The sequence below is a fragment of the Carcharodon carcharias genome, chromosome 33 (genome assembly GCF_017639515.1).
Source record: "Carcharodon carcharias isolate sCarCar2 chromosome 33, sCarCar2.pri, whole genome shotgun sequence".
Classification (NCBI taxonomy): Eukaryota; Metazoa; Chordata; class Chondrichthyes; order Lamniformes; family Lamnidae; genus Carcharodon; species Carcharodon carcharias.
The window spans coordinates 9,605,978-9,619,010 of NC_054499.1; the positions used below are offsets into that span (position 1 = coordinate 9,605,978).

The following is a 13,033-nucleotide window of genomic DNA, read 5'->3' on the forward strand; positions in this document are numbered from 1 at the left end:
TGTGGACGTCGCTGGCTCGGCCAGCATTTATTGCCCATCCCTAACTGCCCTTGTCCAGGGGGCATTTTAAGCGCCAGCCGCATCAGTCACACGTGGGCCAGACCAGGTAAGGGTGGCAGATTTCCTTTCCTGAAGGGCATTAGTGAACCCGGTGGGGTTTTTACAACAATCGGCAACGGTTTCGTGGTCACCATTAGAATTTTAACGCCAGATATTTATTGGATTCGAATTTCACCTTCTGTCTTCGGGAGAGGGGAGGCGGGGATACAAACCCAGGTCCCCAGGGCATTACCCCCGGGGTCTCTGGGTTACTAGTCCAGCGACAATACCACTACGCCCTTGACTCCCCTAAATAGCAAACCCTGGGGTATTTACCAGTTGCTGAGATGTTGACTAAAAAGCTTTTAACATGTGGACATTTGGGGCTCGGGTGGTTAGTTTATGAGCAGAGTTGAACAGACTAGGCTTGTATTCCCTCGGGGAGGGTTACAGAGCCAAGGTGGGTGGGTGGTATTAAGACACAGGTCAGCCATGGGGACAGGTTTGAGGGGCCGAGGTGGGGGCCTCGTCTCATTCCCACGAGCCTCTGGGTCTCTCCGGCTAACCATAAGCGTTTCTCACTTTCTTGACAGGAGGCGGAGGGCCGGAGAAGGAGGTGCCAGAGACCCAGGCCTCGAGCCCTTCCCCGGGGGAAGCGCAGTCGGGGGGAGCCAGAGCGGATGGCCCAGCCTCGTGGTCCGGCCGGGGCGGGGAGCTGGTCAAAACAGACCGGCGGGAAGGCACCGAGCCCACGATGAAGCGGCTGCCAAAGAGCCACCTGGCAGTTTCCGTCCTCCTCCTGCTCACCTTTCTCTTGGTCTCCGTCAGCACCTACCTGTACTGCAAGAAGCGTGGGGGGCAAGGTGAGGCCCGTGGGTTCTCTTCACTGCACGGCGCAAAAGGAGGCCATTTGGCCCCCTTGCGCCTGGACTAGCCCTGTCAATGGATCTGCCCATTTAGCCCCACCTCTTCCCTAGGAGCCCCCCCCTTGAGTGTTTCCTTTCCAAATATCCGTCCGATTCCCTTCTCGAAGTTGTGAGTGAGCTGCCACCCATTTGGCCAGAATGGTTCAAAACTTGCATTCAACTTGAGTTTCTTCCCCCCCCCCCACCTCCCCCCCACCTCCCCCCCCCATTCTCCCCCTCCCTTTGCCCCTTTAAGGGCATCAAGGGAAGGTGGGGCAGCCTCTTGTCATCCTCGAGCCTCATGATTGATGGAGAGGGCGGCCCTGTCATGTCTTGCTCGACGGCCTCTCTCTCTCTCTCTCTCTCCCTCTCTCCCTCCCCCTCTCTTGAAGCCTCAAGGCCGAGGGCATTGGGCGCATTCCCCTGCCCCACTCCCCCCACACCCCCCACACCCCACCCGCCCCCCCCCCCCAATCCTGGCACCCCTGCCACTTAACCCCGTGTGGGAGTTGACAGTGAAGGGGCTGGGTTTGACCTCGCGGGGGTGGGGAGGACATCTCTGCCGGGTCCAATCCTAGACCGGGCATTGACCCAGGAGCCGGTGTGTCTGTACAACTCATTACGTAACTCATCGAGCCCACCAGAGGGACCAATAGGATCGTCATAGATGTTATCGGGATATCACCAGCGCTACCTCCCTGGCAGTAGTCCAATGGGCATCCGATCGCGGTGTGAGGGTGTTCCCTTGGGGAGAGAACCATCCAGTTAGCCTCCGGCTTCCCTAATGCGGCTACTCCACCCACTCCCTACCTTATAACCTGAGCTAAAAGGCTGGGGTGTCAATTGCAGTGGTCATGTGGGGATTGGAGGGGGCACCAGGGCAGTATAAGAGAGTGACCTCGGTCTGGCCCTCACCACAGTCACTCACTTTCCTGACTCCCCAAAGCCTGTCCACCATCTACAAGTCAGGAGTGTGATGGAATACACCCCACTTGCCTGGACGAGTGCAGCTCCCACAACGCTCAAGAAGCTCAACACCATCCAGGACAAAGCAGCTTGATTGGCTCCCCATCCACAAGCACTGACTCCCTCCCTCACTGAAGCACAGGGTGTACCATCTACAAGATGCGCTGCAGGAACTAACCGAGCTTCCTTTTTTTATTCGTTCGTGTAATGTGGGCGTTATTGGCTAGGCCAGCATTTAATGCCCATCCCTAATTGCCCCCTTGTGCGGGGGGGCATTTTTAAGGGTCAACCATATGGCTGTGGGTCTGGAGTCACGTGTAGGCCCAGACCGGGTAAGGGTGGCAGATTTCCTTCCCTGAAGGGGCGTTAGTGAACCAGATGGGGTTTTTTTTTAAGGACAATCGACACAGGTTTCATGGGGCAGGATCTTCCGATTGGCGAGCGGGGGTGGGGCCTGCTTGCCGACACTGGGTGGAACTTGAAATGGTGGCGCACCCCTGTACTTCTGCACCCCCCCAACAGGGGGAGCAATTCTCCCCCTGGTCATCATTAGACTTTTTAATTCTAGGTATTTATTGAATTTCACTGGTGGGATTTGAACCCAGGGTCCCCTGAGGATCACCCTGGGGCTCTGGATTTCCAGTCCAGTGACAATGCCGTGATACTATTGCACCCCCCACCTCCCCCCCACCCCCGGGCAGTAGCTTCCAAACCCATGACCTCTACCACCTAGAAGGACAAGGGCAGCAGATAGATGGGAACACCACCACCTGCAAGTTCCTCTTCAAGCCGCTCACCATCCTGGGGTTGAGAAACTTATCAGCCATGATTGAATGGCAGAGCAGACTCGATGGGCCGAATGGCCTAATTTCTGCTCCTATGTCTTATGGTCTTATGGTCTATCCTGACTTGGAAATATATCGGCCGTTCCTTTACTGTCGCTGGGTCAAAATCCTGGCGCTCCCTCCCTAACAGCGCGGCGGGTGTACCTACACCACGTGGACTGCAGCGGTTCGAGGAGGCAGCAGCTCACCCACCACCTTCTCAAGGGGGCAATTAGGGATGGGCAATAAATGCTGGGCCCAGCCAGCGACCCCCGCATCCCGCAGAGCGAATTTCTAAAGAAAAGATATCGTGTCTGTCACATGATCTGTTCTCAGTTTGAACACCGTTTTCTTCTTCTCTCTCTCTCTCTCTCTCTCTCTCTCTCAGGTCAGAGGTATCACAGTGCTTCAGTCGAATGCACCGAAGATGTGTGCAATGCTTTGTAACCAGCCTGCCTCACGCCAACTGGTCTGAAGGGACGTTGCTGAACACTTGCAGTTCTGAAGCCTATCATTTCCAAACTTTCAAATCCTGCCAAGGCCTCACTCCATTCCCTATCTCTGTAACCCCCTCCGGCCCTTACCACCGTCCGAGATCTCTGCACCCTCCCATTCTCGCCGATTGAGCAACCACCCACCCACCCCCCCACCCCCCCCACCAAACCTCTCCGCCTCTCCCTGTCCTCCTATTAAGACGCTTGTAAAAATTCTACCTCTTTAGCCAAGCTGTGAGCTGCACGTGTGGGAATCTCCATGGGTGGCTTGGAGCGACATTGCTGTCATGACGCCACCCGCGGGCATTTCACCAAAGTGAAAGGCGCTATGCCAATGCACATGGTCAACCGACGATCGAGGAGTGGGGGGGATGGGGGGGGGTGGTTGGGAAACGACACAGGGCAACGCGGCGAGAGCATACGCCCAGCAACCATCCCTGACCCAAGAGGAAATCAGAGCCTGCAGCTGGGCACTGCCACTGATGCCTCTGGCAACACACCTCCAGGCACAGGAGGAGGCCATTCAGCGCCACCCGCCCCCCCACCCCACACCCCCCCCCCCCCAACTCCCCGAGATCCTACATAAATTGGCTTTAGATGCCCTAGGTTAGGCAGGGTGAGAGTTCACTACTAGACTGACTTGGAAACTTGGACCAAGGCTTGACATGGAATGAGATAACCCGGGTTAGCAAACGGGATGGGATGGGCCAATCTCAGGCTTTCACAATGAGAATGAGGGGGAGTTCCTTCTCTCAGAGGGTTGTTCGAGTTTGGGATTCTCTCTACCCGCACCCCCGCCACCCCCACCCCCCACCCACCCACCGGCGAGCAGCAGAGGCTGGGTCTCTGAACATGCTCAAGGCCGAGTTGAGAGAGATTTTTTTGATCAGCAAGAGGGTCGAGGGTTATGGGGGGGGGGCGGTAGGAATGTGGAGTTAAGGCTACAGTTGGGTCAGCCATGATCTAGTTGAATGGCGGAGCAGCATCGAGGGGCTGAATGGCCTCCTCCTGTTCCTAATTCATGAGATTTTATAACCTTAATTATCGTGAGACAGCAGCCCCCAGACTGGGAACCTGCATTTACGTAGAACCGTTCATGAGTGCAGGGTGTCCTAAAGCACTTCAGAAACCTACCTTAGCAGCACCCCCGCCAAAGCGAGAAATGGAACATCGACTCCCCCCCTCCCCACACTACCCACCCCCCCAACCCCCACCCCACCCCCCCCTCCCCCCACCCCCCACCCCACCCACCCACCCACCCCCCCCCCCCCCCGCCCACCCCCACCTAAATGTTACACCTCATTATTTGAGTTAATAATGACATCCCACGTGACGGAGGTTTTAAGTGAGAGGAAATGCAAATGAATTGATTGTCGCTTCCAACAATCCCATCCACACGGAGGTAGCAGCTGAGTTGCGCACAGCAAGATCCCACTCACAGCAAAATGGTAACGACCCGTTAATTTGCCCTTGTGGCGCCGTGGGTCGGGGGGGAATAACTACCGGTCAAGGTCACTGGGCCGGGAGAGGGTCAGCCACGGACGACTTGGTCAAGTCTCCAGGGTAGGATTCGAGTCCAGCAACCTTCAGACTCGGTGGTGGGGTGGGGGTGGGGGTGGGGGTGGGGGGGGGGCCGAAGGCGCCACCCACTGAGTCACCGCTTTGCTGAGCCCGTCCAAAGCGGTTGGTGTGTAGCGTGCACCACCTCCGCAGACACGCTGGAAGATGCCCCACTTCCTCCACTTCTCAGGTGCCAATGAATGACTTAAGTATAATCACCAGCATGCCCGTGGGAAAGTGCCTGGTAAAACATGCGGGGGCTTAGTCCCCTGACGGTTGGGTGGGTTGCCACTGAAATCCCCGACACTGTCGCCGGGAGAGAAATCGTTGGGGATTTAATAAAAAAAAAAAAATAGGCGCGTTTATTCCAAAGAAAAACTGAAACGCTTTTGTTTGTAAAGTTATGAAAATATCAGATGGGCTGAGGGAAATAAGTGGATGATACCACGAGATTTGGGGAGGGTGGGGGGGGGTGGGGGTGGGGGGGGTAGCTTAAGGCCAGGGTTGGCAACCCATGTGGGCACTGGTGCCCTATAAGTAGTGGTGAGGCTCCTGCTCCAAGGAATGTGAATGGGACACGCGATCAATGCACGAGGGCAAAACTGATTCGAAGGTTGCGTTGATGGGGTGAGGGAGCAGGAGGAGGCTCGTGCGGAGTATAAATGCTGGCGGGGGGAGAGGGGCCGAATGGCCAGTTTCTGCTCTCAGCAGTTTGTAAAACACTGCAACAATTTTGATTATTACTGGCTGTCCTTCCTACGCCTCGTGTCAAATTATTTTTATGATAAAGCTTTGAGAAAGGACAAAATTCTTGATTATTTTTTACATTGAATACTGTGTCTCCTTTCGAACATCTCGCACTGCACAGCCCCACGACCCCCAGCTTTCTATTGCACCCCCCCCACCCCCACCGCCTCACCCTATTTCAGAGAAGGTTCACTCGGCTGATCCCTGGGATGAAGGGGGGTGGGGTGTGCTGTTTGTCTTGTGAAGAAAGGTTGACCCTGTACCCATTGGAGTTTAGAAGAACGAGCTGTGATCTTATTGAAACACGTAAGATTCTGAGGGGACTTGACAGGGTGGACACTGAGGGCTTCCTCTTTTGGGGGGATTTGAGAACTAGGGGACACCGTTTTGAAGATAAGGGGTCTCCTGTTTAAGGCCGAGATAGAACCATGGAAAAGTTGCAGCTCAGAAGGAGGCCATTCGGCCCATCTTGTCCATGGCCAGCCCGAGGACACCCAGATGCCCTTTCTAACCCCACCGTCCTGCACCCGGCCCATAGCCCTGCAGCTTACAGCACTTGAGGTGCAGATCCAGGTACTTTTTAAAAGAGTTTAGGGTTTCCGCCTCTACCACCAACTTGGGCAGCGAATTCCAGACACTCACTACCCTCTGCGTAAAAAAAGTTCCTCCTCATGTACCCCCTACACCTTCTGCCACTCATCTTGAATCTATATCCCCTGGTTCGAGAATTCTCCATCAAGGGAAACAATTTTGATTATTACTGAATGTCCTTCCTGTGCCACGTGAGAATTTATTTTTATAATAAAGCTTTGATAAATGATAAATTCTTGTTTCTTTTACTTTGAATGACCCTCTTCACTCAGAGTGTCGTTAGTATTGCTGATAAAAGAGACTTTGTCGAAGTTTTTCATCTTGCACTCATCAGGGCAATCGCAAGAATTACCAAATGTTAAGGAAACAACAACTTTATACTGTATGAGAAGAGAGTGCTGATTGGTTGGCAAGTGGACTCTGATTGTTCGAGGCATTGCCATGGAGAATGCACCAGTTAATGGTGACTGACAGTTAACTGTCAAGCATTGTTTGAAATTTAAAACAGGCAGCCTGACTCTGATTGGTCAAGTCATTGCCCTGAGGAATGAACCAGTGAATGGCTGCCACTTGTTTTGTTTAGCTGAAACAGGCACTGTGTGTACATGTTCTTTCTGCCTGCAAGGAGCAGGGCCCTGCGTATTCATACATGTAACTTACAGTGCTCGCAAATGTGCCACACTGCGAGCTCATTTTAAATTGGTTGTCAGTGTAATGTTCAGCGCACAAGTGTTGACCAATCACGGAATCGCATCTAATGTTGGCCCCAGTGTTCTGAGTTTTGCAATCACGGGCTGGTTGGGTACGGTCTGTACCTTACCCACTGTGAACAGCAGCTGGGACACGCTGTTTGATATGATCCGTCAGTCTTTGGGATGTATGTACCCTAGCATCACACAGACATGAAATTCATAAATCACATTACTCATTTGTGTGGTAGGCAGAGCGTCTTTTTGGCTTGAAAGCAGCATCCTGTTAGTGGTGAATACCACTCGTGTTCTGTTGCATTGTAGCAGCATAAAACAGCTAGCTAAGTTGACATACTAACTTTGACATACCTTGCCCTTCCAGAGTAACCTGAGGGCATTAGTGTTTGGAATTCTCCCCCCACCCCTCCCAGCGAGCAGTAGAGGCTGGGTCACTGAATATATTCAAGGCTGAGTTAGACAGGTTTTTGACCTGCAGGCTCCACATCCCCCCTCCCCCCCACTCCCTTTAACAGTAAAAATTTCATCACATTTCTGCTTCCTTTTAGCTCTGATGAAGAGTCATACGGACTCGAAACGTTAACTCTGTCTTTCTCTCCACAGATGCCAGACCAGATGCTGAGTTTTTCCAGCATTTTCTGTTTTTGTTTCAGGCTTCAATCAAGGATCTGCAGTATTTTGCTTATATCTAAGGGAATAAGAGACGGAGGGACAGTGCGTGTGATGGTGGAGTTGAGGTAGATTAGCCCTGCTCTTATTGAAGGGAAGAGGAGACTCGAAGGGCCAACTGACTGACTCCTGCTCCTACATGTATTTCTTAAGTGGGGCAAGACTGTGGCAGAATGCAGAGGCCCCGGTTCCCCAGATATTGCACCACACTCGCATAGGTTAAAGAGGATACTTGTGCCCAGTAGAGTTGCAGTGACCCACAATATTAAATTCACTCTCTCCACCACCGACGCACAGTAGCAGCAGTGTGTGTATCATCTACAAGATGCACTGCAGGAACTCACCAAGGCTCCGTCGACAGCACCTTCCAAACACACGACCTCCACCATCTAGAACAAGGGAAGCAGATAGATGGGGACACCACCACCTGGAAGTTCCCCTCCAAGTCACTCAGGGCGCGGGGTGGGGGTGGGGGTGGGGGTGGGGGTAGGGTTGGGGTTGGGGGCGGTGTTGGGGGTGGTGGTGAGTGTGGGGGTGGTGGTGAGGGTGAGGGTGGGGTTGGGGGTGGGGGTGGTGGTGAGGGTGGGGGTGGGATTGCGGGCGGAGGTGAGCGTGGAGGTGGGGGCACGGGTGGGGGTGGGGGTGGGGATGTGGGTGGGGGTGGGGATCAGGGTGGGGTTGGGGGTGGGGGTGAGGGGTTTGGGCAGTGGTGAGGGTGGGGTTGGGGGTGGGGGTAGGGTGGGGGTGGGGACACGGGTGGGGAGGTGGGGTGGGAGTGGGGGTGGAGACGCGAGTTGGGGTGGGAGTGGGAGTGGGGGTGGGGGTGGGGGTGGGGGGTGGAGATGCGAGTTGGGGTGGGGGTGGGAGTGGGGGTGGGGGTGGGGGTGGGTGTGGAGACACGAGTTGGGGTGGGGGTGGGGGTGGGGGTGGGAGTGGGGGGTGGAGATGTGAGTTGGGGTGGGGGTGGGAGTGGGGGTGGGGGTGGGAGTGGGAGTGGGGGTGGAGATGCGAGTTGGGGTGGGGGTGGGAGTGGGGGGTGGAGATGTGAGTTGGGGTGGGGGTGGGAGTGGGGGTGGGGGTGGGAGTGGGAGTGGGGGTGGAGATGCGAGTTGGGGTGGGGGTGGGAGTGGGGGTGGGGGTGGGAGTGGGAGTGGGAGTGGAGATACGAGTTGGGGTGGGGGTGGGGGTGGGGGTGGGGTGGGGGTGGAGATGCGAGTTGGGGTGGGGGTGGGAGTGGGGGTGGGGGTAGAGATGCGAGTTGGGGTGGGAGTGGGAATGGGAGTGGGGATGGGGGTGGGAGTGTGGGTGGAGATACGAGTTGGGGTGGGGGTGGGAGTGGGGGTGGGGATGGGGGTGGAGATGGGGGTGGAGATGGGAGTTGGGGTGGGGGTGGGGGTGGGAGTGGGGGTGGGGGTGGAGATGCGAGTTGGGGTGGGGGTGGGAGTGGGGGTGGGGATGGGGGTGGAGATACGAGTTGGGGTGGGGGTGGGAGTGGGAGTGGGGGTGGAGATGCGAGTTGGGGTGGGAGTGGGAGTGGGGGTGGGGGTGGGAGTGGGAGTGGGGGTAGAGATGCGAGTTGGGGTGGGGATGGGAGTGGGAGTGGGAGTGGGAGTGGGGGTGGGGGTGGGGGTGGAGATGCGAGTTGGGGTGGGGGTGGGAGTGGGAGTGGGAGTGGGGGTGGAGATGCGAGTTGGGGTGGGAGTGGGATTGGGAGTGGAGATGCGAGTTGGGGTGGGGGTGGGAGTGGGGGTGGGGGTGGGAGTGGGAGTGGGGGTGGAGATGCGAGTTGGGGTGGGGGTGGGAGTGGGGGTGGGGTGGGGGTGGGGGTGGGGGTTGGAGATGCGAGTTGGGGTGGGGGTGGGAGTGGGAGTGGGGTGGGGGGTAGAGATGCGAGTTGGGGTGGGGGTGGGAGTGGGAGTGGGGAGTGGGGGGTGGAGATGCGAGTTGGGGTGGGGATGGGAGTGGGAGTGGGGAGTGGGGGGTAGGAGATGCGAGTTGGGGGTGGGGGTGGGAGTGGGAGTGGGGAGTGGGGGTAGGAGATGCGAGTTGGGGTGGGGGTGGGAGTGGGAGTGGGAGTGGGGGTAGAGATGCGAGTTGGGTGGGGGTGGGAGTGGGAGTGGGGTGGGGGTGGGGGTGGGGGTAGAGATGCGAGTTGGGGTGGGGATGGGAGTGGAGATGCGAGTTGGGGTGGGGATGGGAGTGGGAGTGGGAGTGGGGGTAGAGATGCGAGTTGGGGTGGGGGTGGGAGTGGGAGTGGGAGTGGGGGTAGAGATGCGAGTTGGGGTGGGGGTGGGAGTGGGAGTGGGAGTGGGGGTAGAGATGCGAGTTGGGGTGGGAGTGGGAGTGGGGGTGGGGGTAGAGATGCGAGTTGGGGTGGGGGTGGGAGTGGGGGTGGGGGTAGAGATGCGAGTTGGGGTGGGGGTGGGAGTGGGGGTGGGGGTGGGGGTGACATGCGAGTTGGGGTGGGGGGTGGGAGTGGGGTGGGGGTGGAGATGCGAGTTGGGGTGGGGATGGGAGTGGAGATGCGAGTTGGGGTGGGGGTGGGGGTGGAGATGCGAGTTGGGGTGGGAGTGGGAGTGGGAGTGGGGATGGGGGTGGGGGTGGGGGTGGAGACGCGAGTTGGGGTGGGGATGGGAGTGGAGATGGGAGTTGGGGTGGGGGTGGGAGTGGGGGTGGGGGTGGGGGTGGAGACGCGAGTTGGGGTGGGGGTGGGAGTGGGGGTGGGGGTGGGGGTAGAGATGCGAGTTGGGGTGGGAGTGGGAGTGGGAGTGGGCGTGGGGGTAGAGATGCGAGTTGGGGTGGGAGTGGGGGTGGGGGTGGGGGTAGAGATGCGAGTTGGGGTGGGGGTGGGAGTGGGGGTGGGGGTGGGGGTGGACATGCGAGTTGGGGTGGGGGTGGGAGTGGGGGTGGGAGTGGGGGTGGGGGTGGAGATGCGAGTTGGGGTGGGGGTGGGAGTGGGGGTGGGGGTGGGGGTGGACATGCGAGTTGGGGTGGGGGTGGGAGTGGGGGTGGGGGTGGAGATGCGAGTTGGGGTGGGGATGGGAGTGGAGATGCGAGTTGGGGTGGGGGTGGGAGTGGGGGTGGGGGTGGGGGTGGACATGCGAGTTGGGGTGGGGGTGGGAGTGGGGGTGGGGGTGGACATGCGAGTTGGGGTGGGGGTGGGGGTGGGAGTGGGGGTGGGAGTGGGGGTGGGGGTAGAGATGCGAGTTGGGGTGGGAGTGGGGATGGGGGTGGGAGTGGGAGTGGAGATGGGAGTTGGGGTGGGGGTGGGAGTGGGGGTGGGGGTGGGGGTGGAGACGCGAGTTGGGGTGGGGGTGGGAGTGGGAGTGGGAGTGGGGGTGGAGACGCGAGTTGGGGTGGGGGTGGGGGTGGGAGTGGGGGTGGGGGTGGAGACACGAGTTGGGGTGGGGGTGGGAGTGGGAGTGGGAGTGGGGGTGGAGACGCGAGTTGGGGTGGGGGTGGGGGTGGGAGTGGGCGTGGGGGTGGGGGTGGGGGTGGAGATGCGAGTTGGGGTGGGGATGGGAGTGGAGATGCGAGTTGGGGTGGGAGTGGGAGTGGGAGTGGGAGTGGGGGTAGAGATGCGAGTTGGGGTGGGGGTGGGAGTGGGAGTGGGGGTGGGGGTGGACATGCGAGTTGGGGTGGGAGTGGGAGTGGGGGTGGGGGGTAGAGATGAGAGTTGGGGTGGGAGTGGGGGTAGAGATGCGAGTTGGGGTGGGGGTGGGAGTGGGAGTGGGGGTGGGGGTAGAGATGCGAGTTGGGGTGGGAGTGGGAGTGGGGGTGGGGGGTAGAGATGAGAGTTGGGGTGGGAGTGGGAGTGGGAGTGGGGATGGGGGTGGGGGTGGGGGTAGAGATGCGAGTTGGGGTGGGAGTGGGAGTGGGAGTGGGGGTGGGGGTAGAGATGCGAGTTGGGGTGGGAGTGGGAGTGGGGGTGGGGGTAGAGATGAGAGTTGGGGTGGGAGTGGGAGTGGGAGTGGGGATGGGGGTGGGGGTGGGGGTAGAGATGCGAGTTGGGGTGGGAGTGGGAGTGGGGGTGGGGGTGGGGGTAGAGATGCGAGTTGGGGTGGGAGTGGGGATGGGGGTGGGAGTGGGAGTGGAGATGGGAGTTGGGGTGGGGGTGGGAGTGGGGGTGGGGGTAGAGATGAGAGTTGGGGTGGGAGTGGGAGTGGGGGTGGGGGTGGGGGTGGAGATGCGAGTTGGGGTGGGGGTGGGAGTGGGGCTGGGGGTAGAGATGAGAGTTGGGGTGGGAGTGGGAGTGGGAGTGGGGATGGGGGTGGGGGTGGGGGTGGGGGTGGGGGTGGAGATGCGAGTTGGGGTGGGGGTGGGAGTGGGGGTGGGGGTGGGGGTGGAGATGCGAGTTGGGGTGGGAGTGGGAGTGGGGGTGGGGGTGGGAGTGGGAGTGGGGGTGGGGGTGGGGGTGGAGATGCGAGTTGGGGTGGGAGTGGGAGTGGGGGTGGGGGTTGGGGTGGGAGTGGGGGTGGGGGTAGAGATGCGAGTTGGGGTGGGGGTGGGAGTGGGGGTGGGGGTAGAGATGCGAGTTGGGGTGGGGGTGGGAGTGGGGGGTGGGGTGGACATGCGAGTTGGGGTGGGGGTGGGAGTGGGGGTGGGGGTGGAGATGCGAGTTGGGGTGGGGATGGGAGTGGAGACGCGAGTTGGGGTGGGGGTGGGAGTGGGAGTGGGGGTGGGGGTGGAGATGCGAGTTGGGGTGGGGGTGGGAGTGGGAGTGGGAGTGGGAGTGGGGGTAGAGATGCGAGTTGGGGTGGGGGTGGGAGTGGGGGTGGGGGTGGGGGTGGACATGCGAGTTGGGGTGGGGGTGGGGGTGGGGGTGGGGGTAGAGATGCGAGTTGGGGTGGGAGTGGGGATGGGGGTGGGAGTGGGAGTGGAGATGGGAGTTGGGGTGGGGGTGGGAGTGGGGGTGGGGGTGGGGGTGGAGACGCGAGTTGGGGTGGGAGTGGGGATGGGGGTGGGAGTGGGAGTGGAGATGGGAGTTGGGGTGGGGGTGGGAGTGGGGGTGGGGGTGGGGGTGGAGACGCGAGTTGGGGTGGGGGTGGGAGTGGGAGTGGGAGTGGGGATGGAGAAGCGAGTTGGGGTGGGGGTGAGAGTGGGGGTGGGGGTGGAGACACGAGTTGGGGTGGGGGTGGGAGTGGGGGTGGGGGTGGGGGTGGAGATGCGAGTTGGGGTGGGGGTGGGGGTGGGAGTGGGAGTGGGGATGGAGACGCGAGTTGGGGTGGGGGTGGGAGTGGGAGTGGGGATGGAGACGCGAGTTGGGGTGGGGGTGGGAGTGGGAGTGGGGGTGGAGACGCGAGTTGGGGTGGGGGTGGGGGTGGGAGTGGGCGTGGGGGTGGGGGTGGACATGCGAGTTGGGGTGGGGGTGGGAGTGGGGGTGGGGGTGGAGATGCGAGTTGGGGTGGGGATGGGAGTGGAGATGCGAGTTGGGGTGGGAGTGGGAGTGGGGGTAGAGATGCGAGTTGGGGTGGGAGTGGGAGTGGGGGTAGAGATGCGAGTTGGGGTGGGAGTGGGAGTGGGAGTGGGGG

At 59.8% G+C, this 13,033-nt stretch overlaps 1 protein-coding gene across 2 annotated transcripts in view; it reads left to right on the forward strand.

The window, feature by feature from the left end:
* LOC121272196 (probable GPI-anchored adhesin-like protein PGA18) overlaps positions 1-3,385 on the forward strand; it is a 29,055-nt gene extending 25,670 nt beyond the window's left edge. For both annotated transcript variants that reach the window (XM_041178720.1, XM_041178719.1), the window contains 2 exons: positions 633-902; positions 3,123-3,385. In XM_041178720.1, the coding sequence (XP_041034654.1) occupies positions 633-902; positions 3,123-3,181 (329 nt within the window). In that variant the 3' untranslated portion in view covers positions 3,182-3,385. The remainder of the gene's footprint in view (positions 1-632; positions 903-3,122) is intronic.
* The last annotated feature ends 9,648 nt before the right edge of the window (positions 3,386-13,033 follow it).